The 19,315-nt window shown below is 34.9% G+C and overlaps 1 protein-coding gene across 3 annotated transcripts in view; it reads left to right on the top strand.

Moving 5' to 3' along the window:
* The window catches only part of LIN7A (lin-7 homolog A, crumbs cell polarity complex component), a 147,977-nt gene extending 132,628 nt beyond the window's left edge, over positions 1-15,349 (top strand). For all 3 annotated transcript variants that reach the window (XM_056116308.1, XM_056116300.1, XM_056116316.1), the window contains 2 exons: positions 3,461-3,679; positions 10,202-15,349. In XM_056116308.1, the coding sequence (XP_055972283.1) occupies positions 3,461-3,679 (219 nt within the window). In that variant the 3' untranslated portion in view covers positions 10,202-15,349. The remainder of the gene's footprint in view (positions 1-3,460; positions 3,680-10,201) is intronic.
* Positions 15,350-19,315: the final 3,966 nt, after the last annotated feature.

The following is a 19,315-nucleotide window of genomic DNA, read 5'->3' as shown; positions in this document are numbered from 1 at the left end:
AAACATAAAGACACATATTTTAAAATTATAAAAGAAATTGGAAAGAGTATGGACAACCACATCACCATGCTTTCCCTTTCAAGGACAATTCTATACATCAATAATCCACAGGAGAAATTATGAAGAAATTGAAAACACACTAAAAACAGGGATTATGTTGTGCAAAGTTGTCAGGGTTTTCCCTTGACTTTCATAGTTTTCCAAATAATTAAGTAGCATATAACTAGTTGAAAATGCTTAGTAAAATAACCTGTGGACCTGTGAAGTGATCGAATCAATGACTGAATGCATAATTAAAAGAATGAATTGATCACTTCACAAACATATTTCCCAAGCTTTAGCCACAGATATCAAGTCCCTCAGTCCACCAGCTATTTATAAAATCTCTTGCTGTCTGTTTAACCCAAACATGACCAAGTAATGGTTATATACATTGCCATAAGGTATCACCAGTCATTTCTTAAGCCCTTAGTATCTGCCTGTTACTAGAACTAGTGACATAAATCTCCTCTTATCTTCTACATTGCTAAATTCAAAGCATTTTCTATTTCTCAGTACACATCTGCCTTGTGGAAGCAATCAATCACATGGAACACAGCTTCTCAAGTCCCCAAATTTGAATAAAAGTGGTCATTTTACAAGATATGATTGAAATGTGTTTGGAATATGACCTTATTTGGAGGTAACTCACTTTAGTATCCATCTGAGTCTCTGTTCTTAAATTAGAAAATGATAGATCTCCACTGTTTTATGAGATAACCTCCTCTGTACCTTTGACACCAGTCGTCAGAGTTCTGGTCCATTATTCTTGCTCAGACACTGTTATGGTAGCACATAGGTTTCTCCTCTAATCTTACCCAGAGAGAAAGTTAAGCAAAAAAGACCTTGTATTTATTTATTTATTTATTTATTTATTTTAAAATTTTTTATTAGTGAAACACCATGAGGTACAGTTGTAGACTTGCAAATTTTTGTGCTTAGGTTTCAGTTACACAATGATCGAGTACCCATCCCTCCACCTGTGCCCATTTTCCACCATCACTGATCCCAGTCTCCCCCCACTCCATCCCCCCCCATCCCACCCTGCCTCCGTGGCAGGGCATACCCTTTTGTTCTCTCTCTCCTTTTGGGTGTTGTGGTTTGCAGAAGAGGCATTGAGTGGCAATCATGTTCGGTATATAGTTTATTTTCAGCATGCATCTCCCATCCTGGGAGGATCCTCCCCGCACCTTTTATTTGGTGCTCCTTTCTCTATTTGAGCTGCCTTTTCCCCTAGCATGTGCGGCTAGCCTACAAGCCTTGGAGTAAACCTCCTGGTAATTATCTTGACTATTCTTGGGTGTTAGTCTCCTATTTTGTTTCTTTATGTTCCCCAGATGAATGCAATCTTTCTATGTCTGTCCCTCTCTTTCTGACTCATTTCACTTAGCATGATACTTTCCATGTGGTACCACTTGTATATAAATTTCATGACTTCATCTTTTCTAACAGCTACATAGTACTCCATTGTGTAGATGTACCAAAGTTTCTTTTACCAGTCATCTGTTCTCAGGCACTCAGTTTTTTTTCCAGACTCTGGCTATTGTAAACAGTGCTGCAATGAACGAACAAATGCAGATGTCACTTCGACTATACTTTTTTGCCTCTCTGGAATATATTCCCAGGAGAGTTATTGCTGTGTCAAGTGGGAGCTCAATTTCTAATTTTTTGAGAATCGTCCATACCGTTTTCCAAAAGGGCTGAACCATTTGGCATTCCCACCAGCGATGAAGGAGTGTCCCTTAATCATCAGGGAGATGCAGATCAAAACAACAATGCGATATCATTTCACACCACAGAGACTGGCCCACATACAAAAGAACAAAAGACCTTGTACTTAAAGCCTACAAAATAAATAGATATACATGTGTACCGCTCAGGGACTCCACAGGGAGGGGACAGAATGCTGAACACGGTCACCTCATCTCAGGTTCTCATGATGCTTGATAATACAGCTAGCATCCATTTTGCATCTCTTAACTCTGACAGACTTTATAAGGTTGGGAAAAAGAAGTCACTTTGCTTACTTATGGTCAACTGTTAGTTCAGCTTTGTTGCTCAACCATTCATTTGGAACTCAAAAAACTAGAGTTGTTACATTTTTTGCTTCCTAAATTGTCATAGTTGCCTGCTCAGTATGAGTGCATATCTGAATACATTAATAAATTTCTCTGAAACTAAAGTGTTTCATTATAAGGGGTTTTCCCAATGGATGAGAATTGGCCTTCAGAAAACTTATACCAGATTTGTTAAATCAATAGTACATGAGTCCGTTTATATTTATATTCTTATCAAAATACCTCATCATAATGTGTGTTATTTTTAATTAAAAATGAAATATTTTCTTTTTTATTAATTAGGGATCTTAAAGAACCTATGAATAAAATCAGATAGCCCTGTAAAAGATTATAGGAAAGTGTCTGTCATAGAGATAGGCAGGAGGGAGCTTTGGGGGAGGGAAACTGAGGATATTGGTAGTGGGAAATGTACACTGGTGGAGGGGTGGTTGTTGGAACACTGTATGACTGAAACCCAATCATGATCAGCTTTGTAACTATCTCAAGGTGACTCAAAAATAATAAAATTAAAAATAAATTTTAAAAAATAATCCTTTTAACCTGAATTTCACATTTGTAAAAAGTTTTGTTTATAATGAAACTGTTTATGGATCCTGTTTTGCTTTTAGTATATCACTCAGTCTGCTTTAGGCATTTTTGACTCTTTTCTGTTTGTTTTTTCTTGTGGAGGCATGTCTTGTGGTATTTTGGGAGTACTCCTGGCTCTGTGCTCAAGGGTTGCTCCAAGCTGTGCCTAGGAGCACATTTATTGCTGGATATTACTTGGGACTCCAGCATGCAAAGTATGTACTCCAGTCTTTGAGCTGTCTTCCCCTTCCAGTCATTGTAGAGTCCTTTTGGGGAGAAGTAGGGTTGAGGCCACTCTCAGTGGTATTCAGAGTTTATTCCTTGCTTTGTTCTTAGCAACCAACCACTCCTGGGAATCATATGCAGTGCCCAGGATTGAAATAGGGTTGGCTTCCATGTAGAGTGATTGTTTTAATTGCTTTACTATCAGTATGCCTCCCTCATTAAAAAATAAAAAATCAGATAATAGAGAAAAGTGTCCCTATCCCATTCCCCACCTCACCCCCAATTTTCCTTAACTAGCAAATTTACTTTGTGTATGAAATTTAGGAGTCCAATTCCAAATGTCACTGTCATCATTTTGATTCTTATTGATGTTTACCTTCCTAACTTACTCCCTTCAGCCTACCCTAAACCATTGATAGATCAACTATAACACAATAAGCAATGAAGATAACATGGATAAATTCTAATTTCCATGCAGTCCTGAAACCTCAAACTTTGGGAATCTGAATATGATATCATTTCATATGTACATGGAAATTCTGCCTTTACAGAGTGTGGAAGGAGAGCACCATGAAAAAGCTGTGGAGCTGCTCAAAGCTGCTAAGGACAGCGTCAAGCTGGTCGTACGATATACCCCAAAAGTTCTGGAAGAAATGGAGGCTCGCTTTGAAAAACTCCGGACAGCCCGGCGTCGGCAGCAGCAGCAACTGTTAATTCAGCAGCAGCAACAGCAGCAGCAACAACAGACACAGCAAAACCACATGTCATAGGTGAGAAATACCATCTAAATATATATATATATATATACATATGTATATATATAGAGAGAAAGAATTCCTAATAGACAACTATAATTTGTAAAAAAAATTAAAATGCTCAATCATCCCAAAATGTTTGTGAACAATGTAGTTGCTTACTTTCTGTGTCAGTCACTCACATTTCCTACAAATGTGAGATATTTTGGAAATAATATGCCCTGTAGGATTCAGGTACTTTCACCTAAAGAGAAACGTTAAATATAAAGAAAACTCTGTCCAAATCTAGATCCCCAGCCACATAGCTGATGACCACATAGTGTGACATTCATCCGCCATTCCCTGCTTTGGCTACTTGTCTTTGCACAGCAGAGTAGCTAGAGTGTCGAGTGCTGCTCCTCAGATTCTTGGAAGCCTCCCCTTGAGAATAGAATCTGCTGTAAAAATTTTCCTAGGTGAAGGATGATGCAAAGGGCTGACAGTGTCCAACCTCTGGGAGATTTTGAAAATTTCTTTGAACAATCAAATATAGTTTTTTGATTGTGTACTTTAAAAATATTTTTGAATTTCAAAGCATCTTCCTTTTCTGAAGTGCATTTTATGACTTAGAATTACTAGAATGACTTCTACTTAATATATTGTTAAGAAGATATGAGAGAATTATAATAGTCACCATCAGCTGAACTCGCTGTGTGCTAGTCATGTATTATCCTCACTCTTCAAAAAAAAAAAAAACATTCAAGCAAGTAGCCTGAAAGTCTCTCTCTCTTCTCTTTTGATTGTACCGCCTTACTGTATCAGATATTTTGCTTATCAACATCAGATATTCTTGAATTATAAATTTTCTTCACTTTGGTAGAAACTGTATCTTTTAGTAACTTCAATGTCTAAAACATGTATTTAAATTATATTCAAATGTTCTTGGGGAAAATAATGGGAAATGTTTTGAAGTCATTCAATATCAGATTACAATTTACACTGGATAGGACTTGAGACTTTCGAGAGAGAGAGAATGAGAAACAGAGAGAAAGGAAAGCAGAGAGGAGGGAGAGATGAAAGAGAGAAGAGAGGAGAGAGAAAAGAGCAGAGAGGAGAGGGAGAAAGAGAAGATGGAGAGAAGAGAGGAGAGAGAGATAGAGAGACAGAGAGAAAGAGAGAGAGAGGAGAGAGGGAGAGGTTCCTAGAAAGGACTACCTGGAAAAGTAAAAAGTTTGGGATTCAACAACCTTAGATAGTCCTGAGAATTGAACAGTACGTTTCCTTCTTTTACAGTTTGCCAGTTTTGTCATATATATATGGTTTTATTATATATGTGGTTTTATTATATATATGGTTTTGTTTTTTATATATAATAGCTTTTTCTTTATCAAAAATGTTTTCTATTATAAAAGGTAGGTTTATTGAGCAAAAATCTGACACTGCATGGGCCAGAGACTGTTCATTGAGTAGTAGAAACAGCAAAAGCAAAGCGAAGTATTCTCATAGTGCTTACATTCTAATTGGTGGGGACAGTCCAGGACTTTGCAGAATTAAGATAAGTTGCTTTGATGGAGACAGACTAGGTGAAAAACTAAAATTAGGCAATCAGGGAAGGATTCTCAAGGGAACTAACATTTAAGCTGAGACTGGATGACAAGAAAACAAAATGAGCATAAAAGAAGAAAACTGATGATTCATTAGCTCTAAGGCAGGCATGAGCTATGTGTTATTGAACAGAGAGAAACTGGGTATTTAGGGGAGAATGAGAAAAGTGAAATAGATGGAGGTTGGATGACGCTTCTGTAAACCACTGAAAGATTGCTTAGAAACAATGGGAATTTTTTGTGTTCTTTTTTTTAAGCTATATTCTTTAGATCATTTCATTTTAAATTTTTTAAAAATTAAGGTTTTTATGTTTTACAGTACAATTAGTGATGGTTTTTATGCACATAATTCCCACACTGCTTCCATCACCAGTATACCCACCTCAACAATGGGATTTTTTTAAGCAAGGGAATAGCGTGATCTGATTTATGTTTAAAAAAACGAAGACTACTCTGAATTCTCTGGGATGAATAGAAGCTTGTAGAGTAAGAATATAAACAGACCAATTACGAGGCTCATAGATGGCAAGAAAAAATGTGACTTGTGCTAGAATGATATATTTGAAATGTAGTGAGAAGAATGTATATAGATAAACCAATTTCACTCATATGCTTTTTTCCTTATCCATTCCTAATATACTTCACATCTGCACTTTCACAATCCTCTTCACAATTTTTAAAGACCCTTTTGTTAAAAAATAATCTATTCTCCTTTAAAGTAAACAGTGATGCTCTTTCCACTATTTTTTTTTTCATCCTCAATGTTTGAGACTAGTAGCAGCTCTCCTTATTGATTTACGACATTAGTCCGTAGGAAGTTGCTCTGAAGTACTTTGAAAGCTATATGCTGTGATTCAGACTTATTGAGTCTTATTAAAAGCTTCTACTATAATGCTTGTCATTAAAATCTAGAAATTTACATCCTGGTAATTAATATTTGTTAGGCCATGTACTCACTTCCATTTATCTGTTCCTTCTTTATTAAATCGCCTTAAAATTTTTATTTTGTTCCATAATCAAATCCTAAGATTTTTAATTAAAAGCAATATATTATTTTGCACAGGTTATGATAGAGTTCTATTTACTGAACATCATATATTTTTGTGCCTGACTCTGTAGAGTATTTGTAATTCATGCTGGTATGGCCCACAGAGATGGAATCCTAGTAACTGTGTCAAGTGTAAATAGAGCCCAGTCATGTTATTCATGGATCTTATAATGAATTCAGTCAAAGATACCTAAATTATCTCACAATCGACTTTTAATTCAATTTTAAAGGATTAAATAGAATTTTTTACACTTTCTAATTCATACTGTGGTTGCTTTTGTTTTGAGATTTGTAAGAAATTTGACTTTTTTATTTTCAACAGATATCTGATTGGTTTTTAAGGTTTACCTAGTCAACAAAGAGTGGATAGAGCCAAATTTGTGCCAGATATCTTACTGTTTATTATAATAAATACAATGTATGTTTTCTAAATAAGAATTTTTTTTATTCGATACACTGTGAAGAAACTAGCAATGTTAAATGGTGAATCTATGTGGAAAATAAATTGCATGCAATAGTGTATAGAGAATGTCTCCTAGGCCATTTTTTAACATTAAATTCTCCTAAAATAAAACTCAATTGTTACTTCCATTAATGTCCTTATTTGATAATCAGGAGATGTAGATTCTATTTCTGAAATATAGATCCATCACACAATTATATAGCAAACATCTAAATAGAGACTATGGGTAGAGATTTTATCATTCGCCCATTTTGTGACGTAGAGTACTACATTTGTGAGAGGCGAGATCTACCAAGTGTTGTTAGAAGGCCTGATGTCCCCTCTAGGTGACTCTCAGCTAACTTGTCTGTGAATCAGTGTGAATACCCAAGGATGCGATGCTGCTCAGAGCCCAAGGTGCTAGGGATGACCTGGGTTACTAGGGTGACACAGGTCATCCCTAGAAACGTTCAGAGATCTCTGGGGGTACAGTCAGTAAAGACACCTCCTTTGCAAGATTGATTTCCTTGTATCCATATTTCACATATATATCTAAAGAGTACAAACAGTAAGAGGAATCTTTCTGGAAATGTCAAGATCCTGAGAAAGTCCAGACCAAATCCATGTTTAATTTCTGTGACTTTCTACTTCTGAAACTCACTGGAGAATTCATTACCTTTGAAACAAGGCTTGATCTTAACAGATTTATAAAGATGCTGGCATTTGCCAGTGGCATTGCTAACTTGTTTTTCCTGAGTTCACTTCAGGCCCCTATTTCCGTATTTTTTGCCTGTAACTGTTCTCTTCCTCCCAACTGTCAGTTCTGCTGTCCAAGTTCTTATGATCTGATCAAGGCAACCACTGACTGTGCTGCCAGCCTCGTCACTGGGAAGAGCAGGTCCCAGAAGATAATTTTGATTAAATTGGATCCTAGTCATCGAGCAGAAAAATGGACCATAAAAAGAATCATAATACTAAGCTAGATAATATTTATTAAGCAATTTAGGTATGCTAAGAACTTATCTTAATACCTCCAATTCATATTTCAATTTTTCATAATAACTCTGAGCTTTAATACTACTGTTTTAAATATTTTAAAGAATGAAACCAACATATAGAATTTTTTTAATCATCATATTTCATAACCCAAGATCAAATCCAGAAACATGGAATTAAACCTGTTTTCTCTTAGGTACTTTGCTGCTGCTCTCTCTGCAGGGAATGCCCTTGCTGATGGTCAGTCCTCATCGACACATTCCATGAGCTTTCTAGATATTTATTGTCATACTGCTTAAAATTGGAGCTACAAAATTCACCCTCACTACTAGTCACCCTAAACCTTCAGAGCTATACCACATACTTCAGAGTACTTCAGAGTATAGCTATTTGGTTTTTATTACTATCCTTAAAAATTGCACCAAATTTAGTAATTTAAAAGAACACAGATCTATTTTACTATAATTCTATAGGTCTGAAATCTACTACAGTCTTACTGAGCAATGGAAAAATGTATCTCCTTCTCTTTTTCAAGTTCTCAAGAATACCCACACTCCTTCCCTTGGGTTCCCTTTGGGTTCCTCTGTCCATCTTCAAATCTTCCCTGTGTTCCTATCATCACATCCCCTACCCTGACTCTTCTCTTTTCCTCTTCCATTTTTATTTACATAATTGAGGTAATTCAGGAGACTATCTAAAGTACAACCTTATAGCACGTTTGCTCTTTCTGCAACTTTTACCCTAAAATAAAACATTTTCACAAGTTCTACAGTTTAGAAGTAGAGATATTTTGAGTACTGTTATTCTGTTTACCCCAGGGGGTTATTTAAAACTTTCAATGTTATTTAACAAAATTTATAGTATTATAGAAAAGAGGTTTTTATGTAAGAATAAAATAATTATAATTTTTTTTGTGTTAAATCATGATGGGCTGGAGCGATAGCACAGCGGGTAGGGCGTTTGCCTTGAACACGGCTGACCCGGCGGACCTGAGTTTGATTCCTCCAACCCCTCTCAAAGAACCTGGCAAGCTACTGAGAGTATGCCACCCCCGTGGCAGAGCCTGGCAAGCTACCCGTGGTGTATTTGATATGCCAAAAACAGTAACAACAAGTCTCACAATGGAGACATTACTGGGCCCGCTCAAGTAAATTGATGAACAATGGGAGGAAAGTGCTACAATGCAGTGCTAAATCATGATATTGAGGGTAAATGGTAACATTTTTATTAACGAGAAAGTGAGGTGCAGGTGATACTTCCAAAATTAGTATTTCAATGAAATACTGAGCACCTCGGCTGCTCGGTGTTCATTCAGCTTTGGGCATATTCTTAGATGCCTACTAAGATATACCTATTCTAAATCATACTCATTTGGTACCTGAAAATATATGACAAATTAACTTGTCAAAAGCTCAGTCTCTAAATCTGTCACTTGGTAACTAAGTGACCTTTAGGAGGTTATTCAATATAATAAGACTCAGTAAAAATGGTCCAGTATGTTATGGAAATTAAATAAGAATATGCAAATATCTTAACAAAATTTATGGCAAGTTGTGGATCTTCAATAAATTTTAACTACTAGTAATAGAAGTGGTAGTAATAGTAGCAGCAGCAATAGTTATACTGGCTGTGTTGCCGTAGTAAAATGTTATGGCAGATCATGCTTTTCATGTAATGTCTTGTCATATGACTAGTGATGAAGTATGATGGCTCATTCAAGCCCCTCTGGTCTTCTCAATGTTCTGCAGGCTTCTTAGCACATGTCTACGGGGAACCTAAAAAAAAGTATTAATGCAGAGAAGATAGTAGACAAGCATCCTCCCTTTTCATGTTAACCAGAATAATTTGATGAAGGCTATGGTTTATATAGTATATAAACTCTTCATCTCTAAAAACAAATGGAAAACCACCTTTCTCTCTAAAACAAGTGGTTCCATATTGCTCTATTAGGGGGCGGGTAAGAATGAGAGGCTCTTGCCCCGTCTACTCTGTGGGCAGTGGCCTGCTGTGCTCTACTCATAAAGATGACCTTATGCCAAGTGATCTGGCCAAATCTGTTCTTCAGAGGATATTGGTGCTTGTAGCCTGTCAAAGAGAGGTTTTTGCTGATATGTGTCTCAACGTTCTTGTTACGAATTATCCTGAGTCATAATGTAAAAGTATTTCTTCACGAAGAAAAATAGTCATCTGAGACTTGGAGGAAGAAGTGTTTTACATTTGAAATGTTTCCAAACTAGTATTCTTTATTTCATTTGGGGAAATAGCTATCTTTCTCATCCTCATTTAATAATTACTTCCTTTGCAAACATCCAACATTTTTTTCCAATGCGGAAGATTATGCATGAATGATGTGCCTAAAATAACCCTTGCTATTCTCCCATAGCACATGCTCTTTTGATATTTTTAGCATATTGTCGTTGACAAATGAATCCTAATCGCTGATTTTTCTTTACTCTCTTCCCTTGCAGATCTTGCAAGAATAGCAACTTGACCAAACATCTGAAAGTCACAAATTTGGAACCGTGCTTCAGAATCCCAGCACATAGTAAAAGAAAAAAGGAGACACACTGATAATTATACCTGTCAAAAAGCTGGGAACACGTGACCACGTGGTGTATAAATTCTTTTCCAAGGCAACTCGACATCTTTTTCTGAGGCTGACACCCACTACTCACATGTTCTTTATATACCCAGACCTTTCATTCACAGCAGGGGGAAATCTCACGTGGAAAGGGAGAGATTTTTCCAGTCTGCACACTGAAACCATACAAAAAGAATAAAGTCTGTGACTTCCAAATGAAACACCAGGGCCAGGATTAATTTTGGTCTATAGTTTTTTTCTAGAGATCAACAAGTCTCTCATTAGGCTGTAGTTCAATCTCCCTCAGTTCAAAGTGTCACCACTTAAACCTACACGTGGCTCTACACCCAACCCAGTTCCTCCTCCCTGTTGCTGAGTTGTCAGAATTCCAGTAAATTGTACATTCAACCTTATCCCCCTCTTAAAAACAGCAAGTTATTATATAATATTTATACAGTCTTCAGGTTCTAGAAGCAACTGGCTTTCTATTTTCTGTTTCCGTGAATTTTATTAGGCATTCATAGAGTGGGGAAATTTGGGCACAACTTTTAATTTGCTAGAAGCAAGGCTAGAGAACTCTAGTACTGTATTTTTTTTAATTATTGCTTGTATTTATTATTAATTCTAACAGAATATAATGTATATTTATTCCATAAAATATATATTATCAGAGTGTATTTGTTATAAACCCAGGTCTTTTCTTACCAAGTGTTATGAGTCTGGTGAGAGAATACTGGTAATGATCTAGCTTCATGACCTGATCTTATGATGTTTATATAGAGAACCCTGCTCTCGGTATTTTTTTTTGTTAGGTTTTATATTTTTAATTGCTAAACTGAAGAAATCTGAATCTCTACCTACATTGACATGCTATCATAGAATTCTATTCATATTTTAAAGCTTAGAATTTATAAAGCTAAATTACAATGTAAGTTCATATATATATAAATATATATGTCACTCAAATTTAGAATCTTTTTTCCAAATATAAATTGGATATTTTTGACAATTTAAGACCAAATGTATTGTTCCTCTTAAAATCAGGCATATGATATTGTGAATGGAAAGATGCTGCTCCTTCTAAAAGGGAAAATATACCTGCTTCATTACATATATTCATGTAGGTAAATAACAATGGCATATCCTTCAGAAAGCCTCACTTACTGGAAAAATTTCTTTGAGAACTACCAATATAATTTGTTACTTTATGTTATGCCAAACTAGGCATGTAGACCCAACTCTAGTCCATAGAATGACTAGAGACAATAATTATTTTGGAATATCTTTGGCACTTAAATACATCGTAAGCAAACACAAGTTCCTGAAATAAAAATAAATTTCCATCCAAAGTATTCTAGATATAGGTCATTAAAGCTGAGGCAAATAATTGTATATTCCCTTTTCTCAAGTGCAGAAGCTTCAGGATACAATAAATTTCACATTTCAGATAGTTTCAAAGTAAAATTTTCTGAACTCATTTTAGGAATTTTCTCCTTAAAAATAATTTAAAACCAGTCTTTGAACTAATATATTTTATTTTTCCCCGTTGGGTGGTATTTTTGTCATTTATTTTCACTTATTTTTTATCACCCAGGTAAAAACAAGCAGTAAGGGCATGAAAAGTTATACCAATTTCAACAAAGACTTGCTGTGGTCAGAGATACCCATCCCTAAAAACATTTTTCAGTAGAGAAAACTTGGGTGGGAAGGTCCTGAATATTACGTAAAATATATTTACAAAAGGGCCAGCACTACTAATGAGTATGAATGGAGATTACATGAGTAGTGTTCAGTTTTAAAAAGATATTTCTCATTTTTATAAGAAAATTTAATAAATTAATGGAACATATATTTTACTTATCATTTTACAAAAAAAAAATCAAAACTATTCCAGTGATTCCACTGATTTTCACAAAGGAAAAACATTGCATCATTGGAATAATAAAACAGCCATTTCAACATATTTCAATTCATTCTATGTTTGGAGCTTAAGGTATATTTTCATTGAATTTAGTTTCCTTGATAATTGTTTTCACTTCAATATAAATATTGTCATGATGTTTCAGAAGCAACTACCCAATGAGCAAGATATCTTATATTTTCTGCAAGTCTTTGTCTTCACATTTATTTTGCATAATTGGTAATAAGTGTCTGCCAAGTTGTTTATCAAAGTTAAGGAACTAGGGATGCATCACACCTAAGTTTCTAATGCAGAATGCATGTTGTCGTATGCCAGGTACAAATGATATTTCAGATGATCAATTTTCTTCAGAAAATTCTTGTTTTCAAAATTTATGCTTTCTCCTCAGGTTTCAATCAAAAGTAATCATCCTTAAAGCATTAAAGGCCCCTTAGGGTTGGTGACCATTTTTTTTAAACCTCTTTCCTGCCTTGATTATTTCTGAAAGTAAATAAAAATAGCATTATTCAGTAAAAGAATGGATACCTGAAACTTTCCATCCGTCATTTACATTTTAAGTCTTTGCCTTTTGAAATAGAGCTTCTTCAGAGAGATAATGAGCTTAAATTACAATTGACTTTGGAAAGAATAATAGACTTTTGTGTTTCCTCAATCATGTAATCAATAGGGAATTCTCTAGTTATGTGAACTACCACTATCTTTTAAGACACTGCTAAGATCTCAATACAAAGTGGAGTGGGGGGGGGGGGTGTTTTTTTAAAAAGAACTCAAGGCTGTTTCTGAAGAACTTGGCTTAGATGAATTACACTAATTTATAAAAACAGTTCTTAAGCATGATAAATCAAACTGATCTAATGTCATTTTATTATAGTCATCTGTGCGAATAGGATTCCAAGACACTGTAATATTTCTTCACATTATTTTAAACATCTATAGGTATCTGTGGATGTGTGTATAATGCCTGAATTTCTCATTGCTTAGCTAGGTATGTTCAGCATACAGACACAGCCAATTAGTAAAACCAGTACTAGACAACAATACAAAGTAGAAATCAATCCTCGAAAGATTCAGGGAGGTAATGTAAGGCAAGATTTCCCAAAACATTGGGTAGAACTACCCTTCTTTTATTCCTTCAAATAAATTCCACAAAGAAAAGGGTTGCTTGTCTTGTAGGCTATTGTTTTCCAGGCATCTGGCATGATGCCCAGCACAATGCAGAGACACAGTATTTGTTGAATGAATGAATGATTGAATAGAGAGATTGACAAATAAATGCTTTCCAATTATTTCAAAAATGTCACCAGCTTATATAATACTAAAATTTCTGAATTTTCATAGAATCAGAAATGACTCTTGATAAATACTTTTTAGATATATGAATTTGAAGTGAATTAATTCAAAGCCTAGAATTTGAGGACATTTAGTTACAAAATAGTATTTAGGGAGTCAGAGTTTTTATAATAACTCAAATTCAAACTTTCTAATTTTTTTTAATTTTTAAGAACTCTTACATTTTTTGGCAAGGCCAATCCAAACATGAAGCTCTTTATAAATTTTATAAAAAGTTAGGTCCTTTTTAAAGACATATCATATCATGTTTATTATTAATAATTCATTTAATATAAAAACTTATGAAATTTGGGGTTTTAAGAGGCAGTCTCCCTAAATCATCTGTTTTAAAAAGTGTGACTCTCGGGCTGGAGAGATAGCACAGTGGGTAGGGCATTTGCATTGCATGCGGCCGACCCGGGTTCGATTCCCAGCATCCCATATGGTCCCCTGAGCACTGCCAGGAGTGACTCCTGAGTGCAGAGCCAGGAGTAACCCCTGTGTGTTGCCTGGTATGACCCAAAAAGCAAAAAACAAAACAAAAGTGTGACTCTTCTGTTTTAAGGAAATATGAAACTTTATTTCTGTCACTAACATATTTATCATGAATATTAATGACACCAGTTTATTTTCATGCCCATACAAAAAGGATCTGCATTTAGCATTATTCCTTCTTTCACACTTGATTCCTCAAATTTGAATTTAAAATTCCCAGCTAGTAAGACATTTCCTTCTTTTTTTAAAAAAAAAAACAAATATTAGTTGCTCTGCTAGTATGGGCAAAGCTTTGGAAATACAATGGCAAACAAGATAAGCAGAGGACACTCAGAGCTTACAGTAAGATACCCTCAACACTTTAGCACTACAGCTTACTGCCATTACTCTTCACATCTGATACAAAAAATAACAATCCTTCATCCCATGGAAATCATAGAAATTCCTTGCCCAGATTTATGTGAGCATGCTTTTCTAAATATGCTTCTCAAACACGCTGCTAAGTTTATCCATATACTATACTTATACTCTACTGAGGTAGAAAAGTAATCATTTTATTTAGTTCTTACTGTGTATAATTGCACTCCATGCTCTCATATTCTATATTATTCAGTACACTTAACAACTCTAATCAGAAGTTAAGAGATAAGAATACTGAAGCTCAGGCATGAAATTTATCCTATATCACACAGGTAGCAGATGGTACTGGGATTTGAATCCATGCAAGATATTACAACAGCTCATGTGTCTAACCATTGTCTGTGGTCTGGGGATACCACTAAAACAGATGAATTACCATATGTAGAAGCATTTTGGCATTATAAAGTAATATAGAGAATCACCATAGTGAATATTACAATCAACAAACCATATCAATGTCAGAAGTAGTGAGAAATCAATCTTATGTTCTATCTTATTCTCATAAAACATTCAAAGCCAGGAACATGAATTAAAGTACATATCCAGAAAGTGTCTGATGTAATAGATATTTTAATGATATTTTAGAATTATTTAATGTTAGCCACTGTGTCTATCTGGTGCTACAAAAAAAAAAAAGAAACAAAACCCCTTGCTGTAAGGGCTTATAATACACAGTGTGGAGATGAACCAGTGATATTTCATGGCTGCGGGAAAGGATTGGGCAATAGTCCTATTTTCTCACCATTGCATGTGACCATGTCTTCTAATTGTTTTCATTATTTTTCTGAAAGAGCTGCGAAATTGTGCAGTGGTTCAACCTGACCAAAGTGGTTATTATGCTGCTGGGAAGTAAAAGTATTATACACCAGACTGGAATTTCTGTCTTCATTATCCAATTATTTTGTTCTTTTAAAGCATGGCTGTATGGTTTTTAGGTATCGAAGGTGCCTGAAAATTTGGATGCCGACATAAAAAAGAAAAGCTGATATTAGTTTAATGTAACCGCAATTTGGTACAGCAATGTCCACACTTCCAGAAGCAAGCAGGAGTGAGGGCCAAAGGGAACAACAAACTCTTCAGCTCCACCTCATTCGCTTGCAAAGAGGAATCATGTATGTCAGCATCAGTTAAATTTATTCTCTCTACATTCCTACCACTTCAAATGATGGTTCATATTGATAAAAGCAAAGTTTCCTCAATTTTTATTACCTCATTCTTTCCTCCTAACCTCTTCTAAATAACATTTTGTAAATTATAGCTTAATTATAGCTTAATTCACCAGTCAGGAAACTGAAATGCCTTATGATCAAAATCTTTTATTAGTAGTTCTCTACCTCCCTCCTAATCAAGATCCATTTGATCTTATTGATGTTACCATTTTCCATACTAGTGCAGATGCCATACAGATGACTTGATTCTTTAGATTTTACTTTACCATCTTCTCTAGCCCTTATGCTTACATGTGCATTAGGACCTTAGTACTTTTTACTAGAAGTAGTGTGAGTTTTTGTATTTGTTATTTTTATTTTGTGCTGCTGTTGTTTGTTTTGTTGTGTGTTTTGGGAGGGAAGGAGAGTTAGGCCACACTCAGCATTGCTCAGGACTTACTCCTTGCTGCACTCAGGAAACACTTTTGGCGAGCTTAGGGAACCCTCTAGGGTGCTGGGGAATCAAATATGGATCCGCCACATGCAAGGCAAGCTAAATGTGCATATCGTGCCCACTTTACCATTAGCCTAGCCCCGGATTGTTGTGTTTTAACTGTTTTCCTAATTACAAGTCTCAATTTTCTTTATTTTTATTTTTGCTGCTAGATAATTCCACCTAAGGTTATTATTTTGATCAAAACCCATCACACCAAAAAATAAGGTTTAGGTCAATGTTAACCAAACAAAACATCATTATAATATCAGGGAAGGAAAACATAGTAACCCTATCTATAAGCGCAAAATGCTGAAACAGGAAGTTAAAATCTGGTTCATGAACTGAATTAAAAATTATAGAGCTTCATGACTAAAAATTATCAAAATTTGGTTTTGTGATGAAGTCAAATACAGATATTTATATGGTGAATCAGTCTACCAGGAATACGTCAGATCTAAAGTATTTGATGTAGTTACATGCACCTATATGCACAAACTAACATACCACCATTAGGAAAATGCTTAGTTTGAAATGTTAAAGAACATTGCTTTTCTAGCCTTATTTACCTTACAGTTTAAGTTTATCTCTACTTACCTAGTACTGAAAAGTGTCCCACATTTTTCCTTCCCTGAGTTGGGAATATTTTTGAAATGCATCATCCTTTTCAACATCAATGATAGAAAAACCAAGTTTTGAAACCTGTTTCAAATGTTCCACTTCAAGAATATTTGTCTGTTTTTTTCCGTACTGATTATATACTGTATGGGCTGGAGCGATAACACAGTGGGTAGGGAGTTTGCCTTGCAAGAGACTGGTTGGCCACCCCGAGTTCAATTCCACAACCCCTCTCAGAGAGCCCAGCAAGCTACCTAGAGCTACTCGTGACATATTTGATATGCCAAACACAGTAACAACAAGTCTCACAATGTTACTGGGCCCGCTCAAGCAAAACAATGAACAATGGGAGGACAGTGCTACTACTCTATAATCAAATCCAATTTTGATATTTGTGTCCCTCAATAGTTCTTTCCTCAGCTTGTTTTATAGCATATCAGCTTCATTTTCCCCACAGTTAGCAATAGCCTATAATATTTCCTAAAGGTAATTATGTTTTAGTTGCCAACAAAGCAAAATGTCTCCTGGATTCTTTGGGGATCTATCTCAGTACTCTTGCTCACCTACAATGTTTCATCTAAGTCGAGAAAGCATAAGACATTATTAAATATAAAATATATTTTAATTATTAAATATTTGGATTTACAAAACTCAAGAATAATCTTTTCTAAATTTTTATGATTTTTTTTCAAGATGGATGTAAAGTAAGAGTTGATCAACTATTTTAGATGACCATCCCTTAGACTTTACTTTTGATTTATCCCTGTATATTTTGCTGTTTAATTCATGGGAGAATTTATAAAGGGTAAATTTTATTTCAAGTTAACCAAAAATGCCAGATAGTTGTGATGCTGTTATTCTGACAAATACTATTTCTATAATTATGTATACTAAAAGTTTCATAATAAAATAATAAAGGTCTTATTGTGCTCCCCATTAGAATATCACCTATTCTTCATTAGTCCTGTATCACTTCCAAGCCCCAAACATCACTATATGGGAAGGAAGGCTGGGAAAATACTACCTCAAAGTTTACAGTTTATAAAGCAAAAGTAACAAAAATGAGAACATTTTAGTCACATATTCATTTTTTTAGCAAAAAATTTTGCCTGAGTGTGACATTCATATACCAAATTCAACACCTATCTTAAATGTATGGACTTAGATTTTTCACACACACACACACACACACACATACACACACCCCTATGATAACAATATTCTAAAGGAAAATTATTTGCATATATGGCCTTCATTAATTAAGTTATAATTATTAGAAACAAATTCAAGCAATATCCTACATAAACAAAACATTGTTCCAAATTGTTCATTTGATACATACTTCCTGGAGGTTTTTTATTAACTACATTGTTTTATGTAAAAAAGTTGTAAATTAAAAGGCAGACTGGCTTCTGTAACTTTTACCAATGGAAAGTGTATACCAGTATCTTTTGTAATAACACTCCAGTATCTCATTAGCTTTGCATATCCAGATTCACCTTTTTTTTGTAAGACACAGAAAGAGTTTTGGTTAATTGTTTTCTCAAAATAATTGCTAATAGTACCCCTTTTAGTTCTCACAAGTGTCCCATTTTAGAAAATACCTTATGTTGCCACCCTATCTAGAAGTGGTAATGCACTGAGATGATCGTTCAAATTAGCTTCACAGGATGATTGGAAGGATGCTTTTCTGTTAAATTAAAGCAAATCAAGATTCTACCTAGTTGCAGGGAAACCAAGATGAGAAACACACTGTTCTACTACAAGAAAGGTTAAGAAAAAAAAGAACTACAAAAGTAACACAAATGGGGAATCAATTGCAGGTGAAACAACATGTTCCAACCATGCAAAATTTTTAATTTTTTTAAAGAGATACCAAGAGAAATAGGAGATGAATAATGAGTAGAGCTAGAAGTGTGGAAGGAGTCTGGGACAACACAGGTAGACATTGGAAGAGGAACCATGCCCCAAGTTTTGACAGAAAATATTATTTTAGTTCTTAATTCTGAAGTTTTCCAATGTAGGGTAATTTCAGCATAAGAGTGCTGTATTTTGTGGTCTGGGAATCAATTGTATAGCAGGCCAGCAGCTCAATCTGTGGTTGGTTGATTCCAGCTAATTGTCCTTAGCTATCTCTTCATGGTTTTATCAGGAGACTAGCTTTGAACTATGTTTATAGCAAACGAAGAAATTCAAGACAGAGAAGAAATCCACGCAAACATTTGAGAATTGGCTTCAAACTAGACTGAAGCAAATCACAAGACGAACCGGAATCAAGAATGGATGGGGGTTGGAAGTAGTCTACTTCCTGGAGGGAAGTTCATTTTAAAGGGCAAGGATACAGAGAAGTTCAAAAATTTGGACAATTTGGACAATTTTACAAGCAGTGCTTTTTCTGAAGTAAGATCATTGGAAAAGTATTTCTGTTAGACAAAGCTATGGGTAATAACTAACATTTATTAAAAGAATGCTGTGTTCCAAGCACTGTTAAGATATATTTAATTCTTGCACTATCTTTTCTACCAGAGAAATACATTATGTACATAAATCTGTCTGTAAATTATTTTTAGAAAAAAA

This window comes from Sorex fumeus, unplaced genomic scaffold (genome assembly GCF_029834395.1).
Source record: "Sorex fumeus unplaced genomic scaffold, SorFum_2.1 ptg000003l, whole genome shotgun sequence".
Taxonomy (NCBI): Eukaryota; Metazoa; Chordata; class Mammalia; order Eulipotyphla; family Soricidae; genus Sorex; species Sorex fumeus.
Note: the sequence above shows the minus strand (reverse complement) of the source record. Positions and strands in the feature narration are given on the sequence as shown.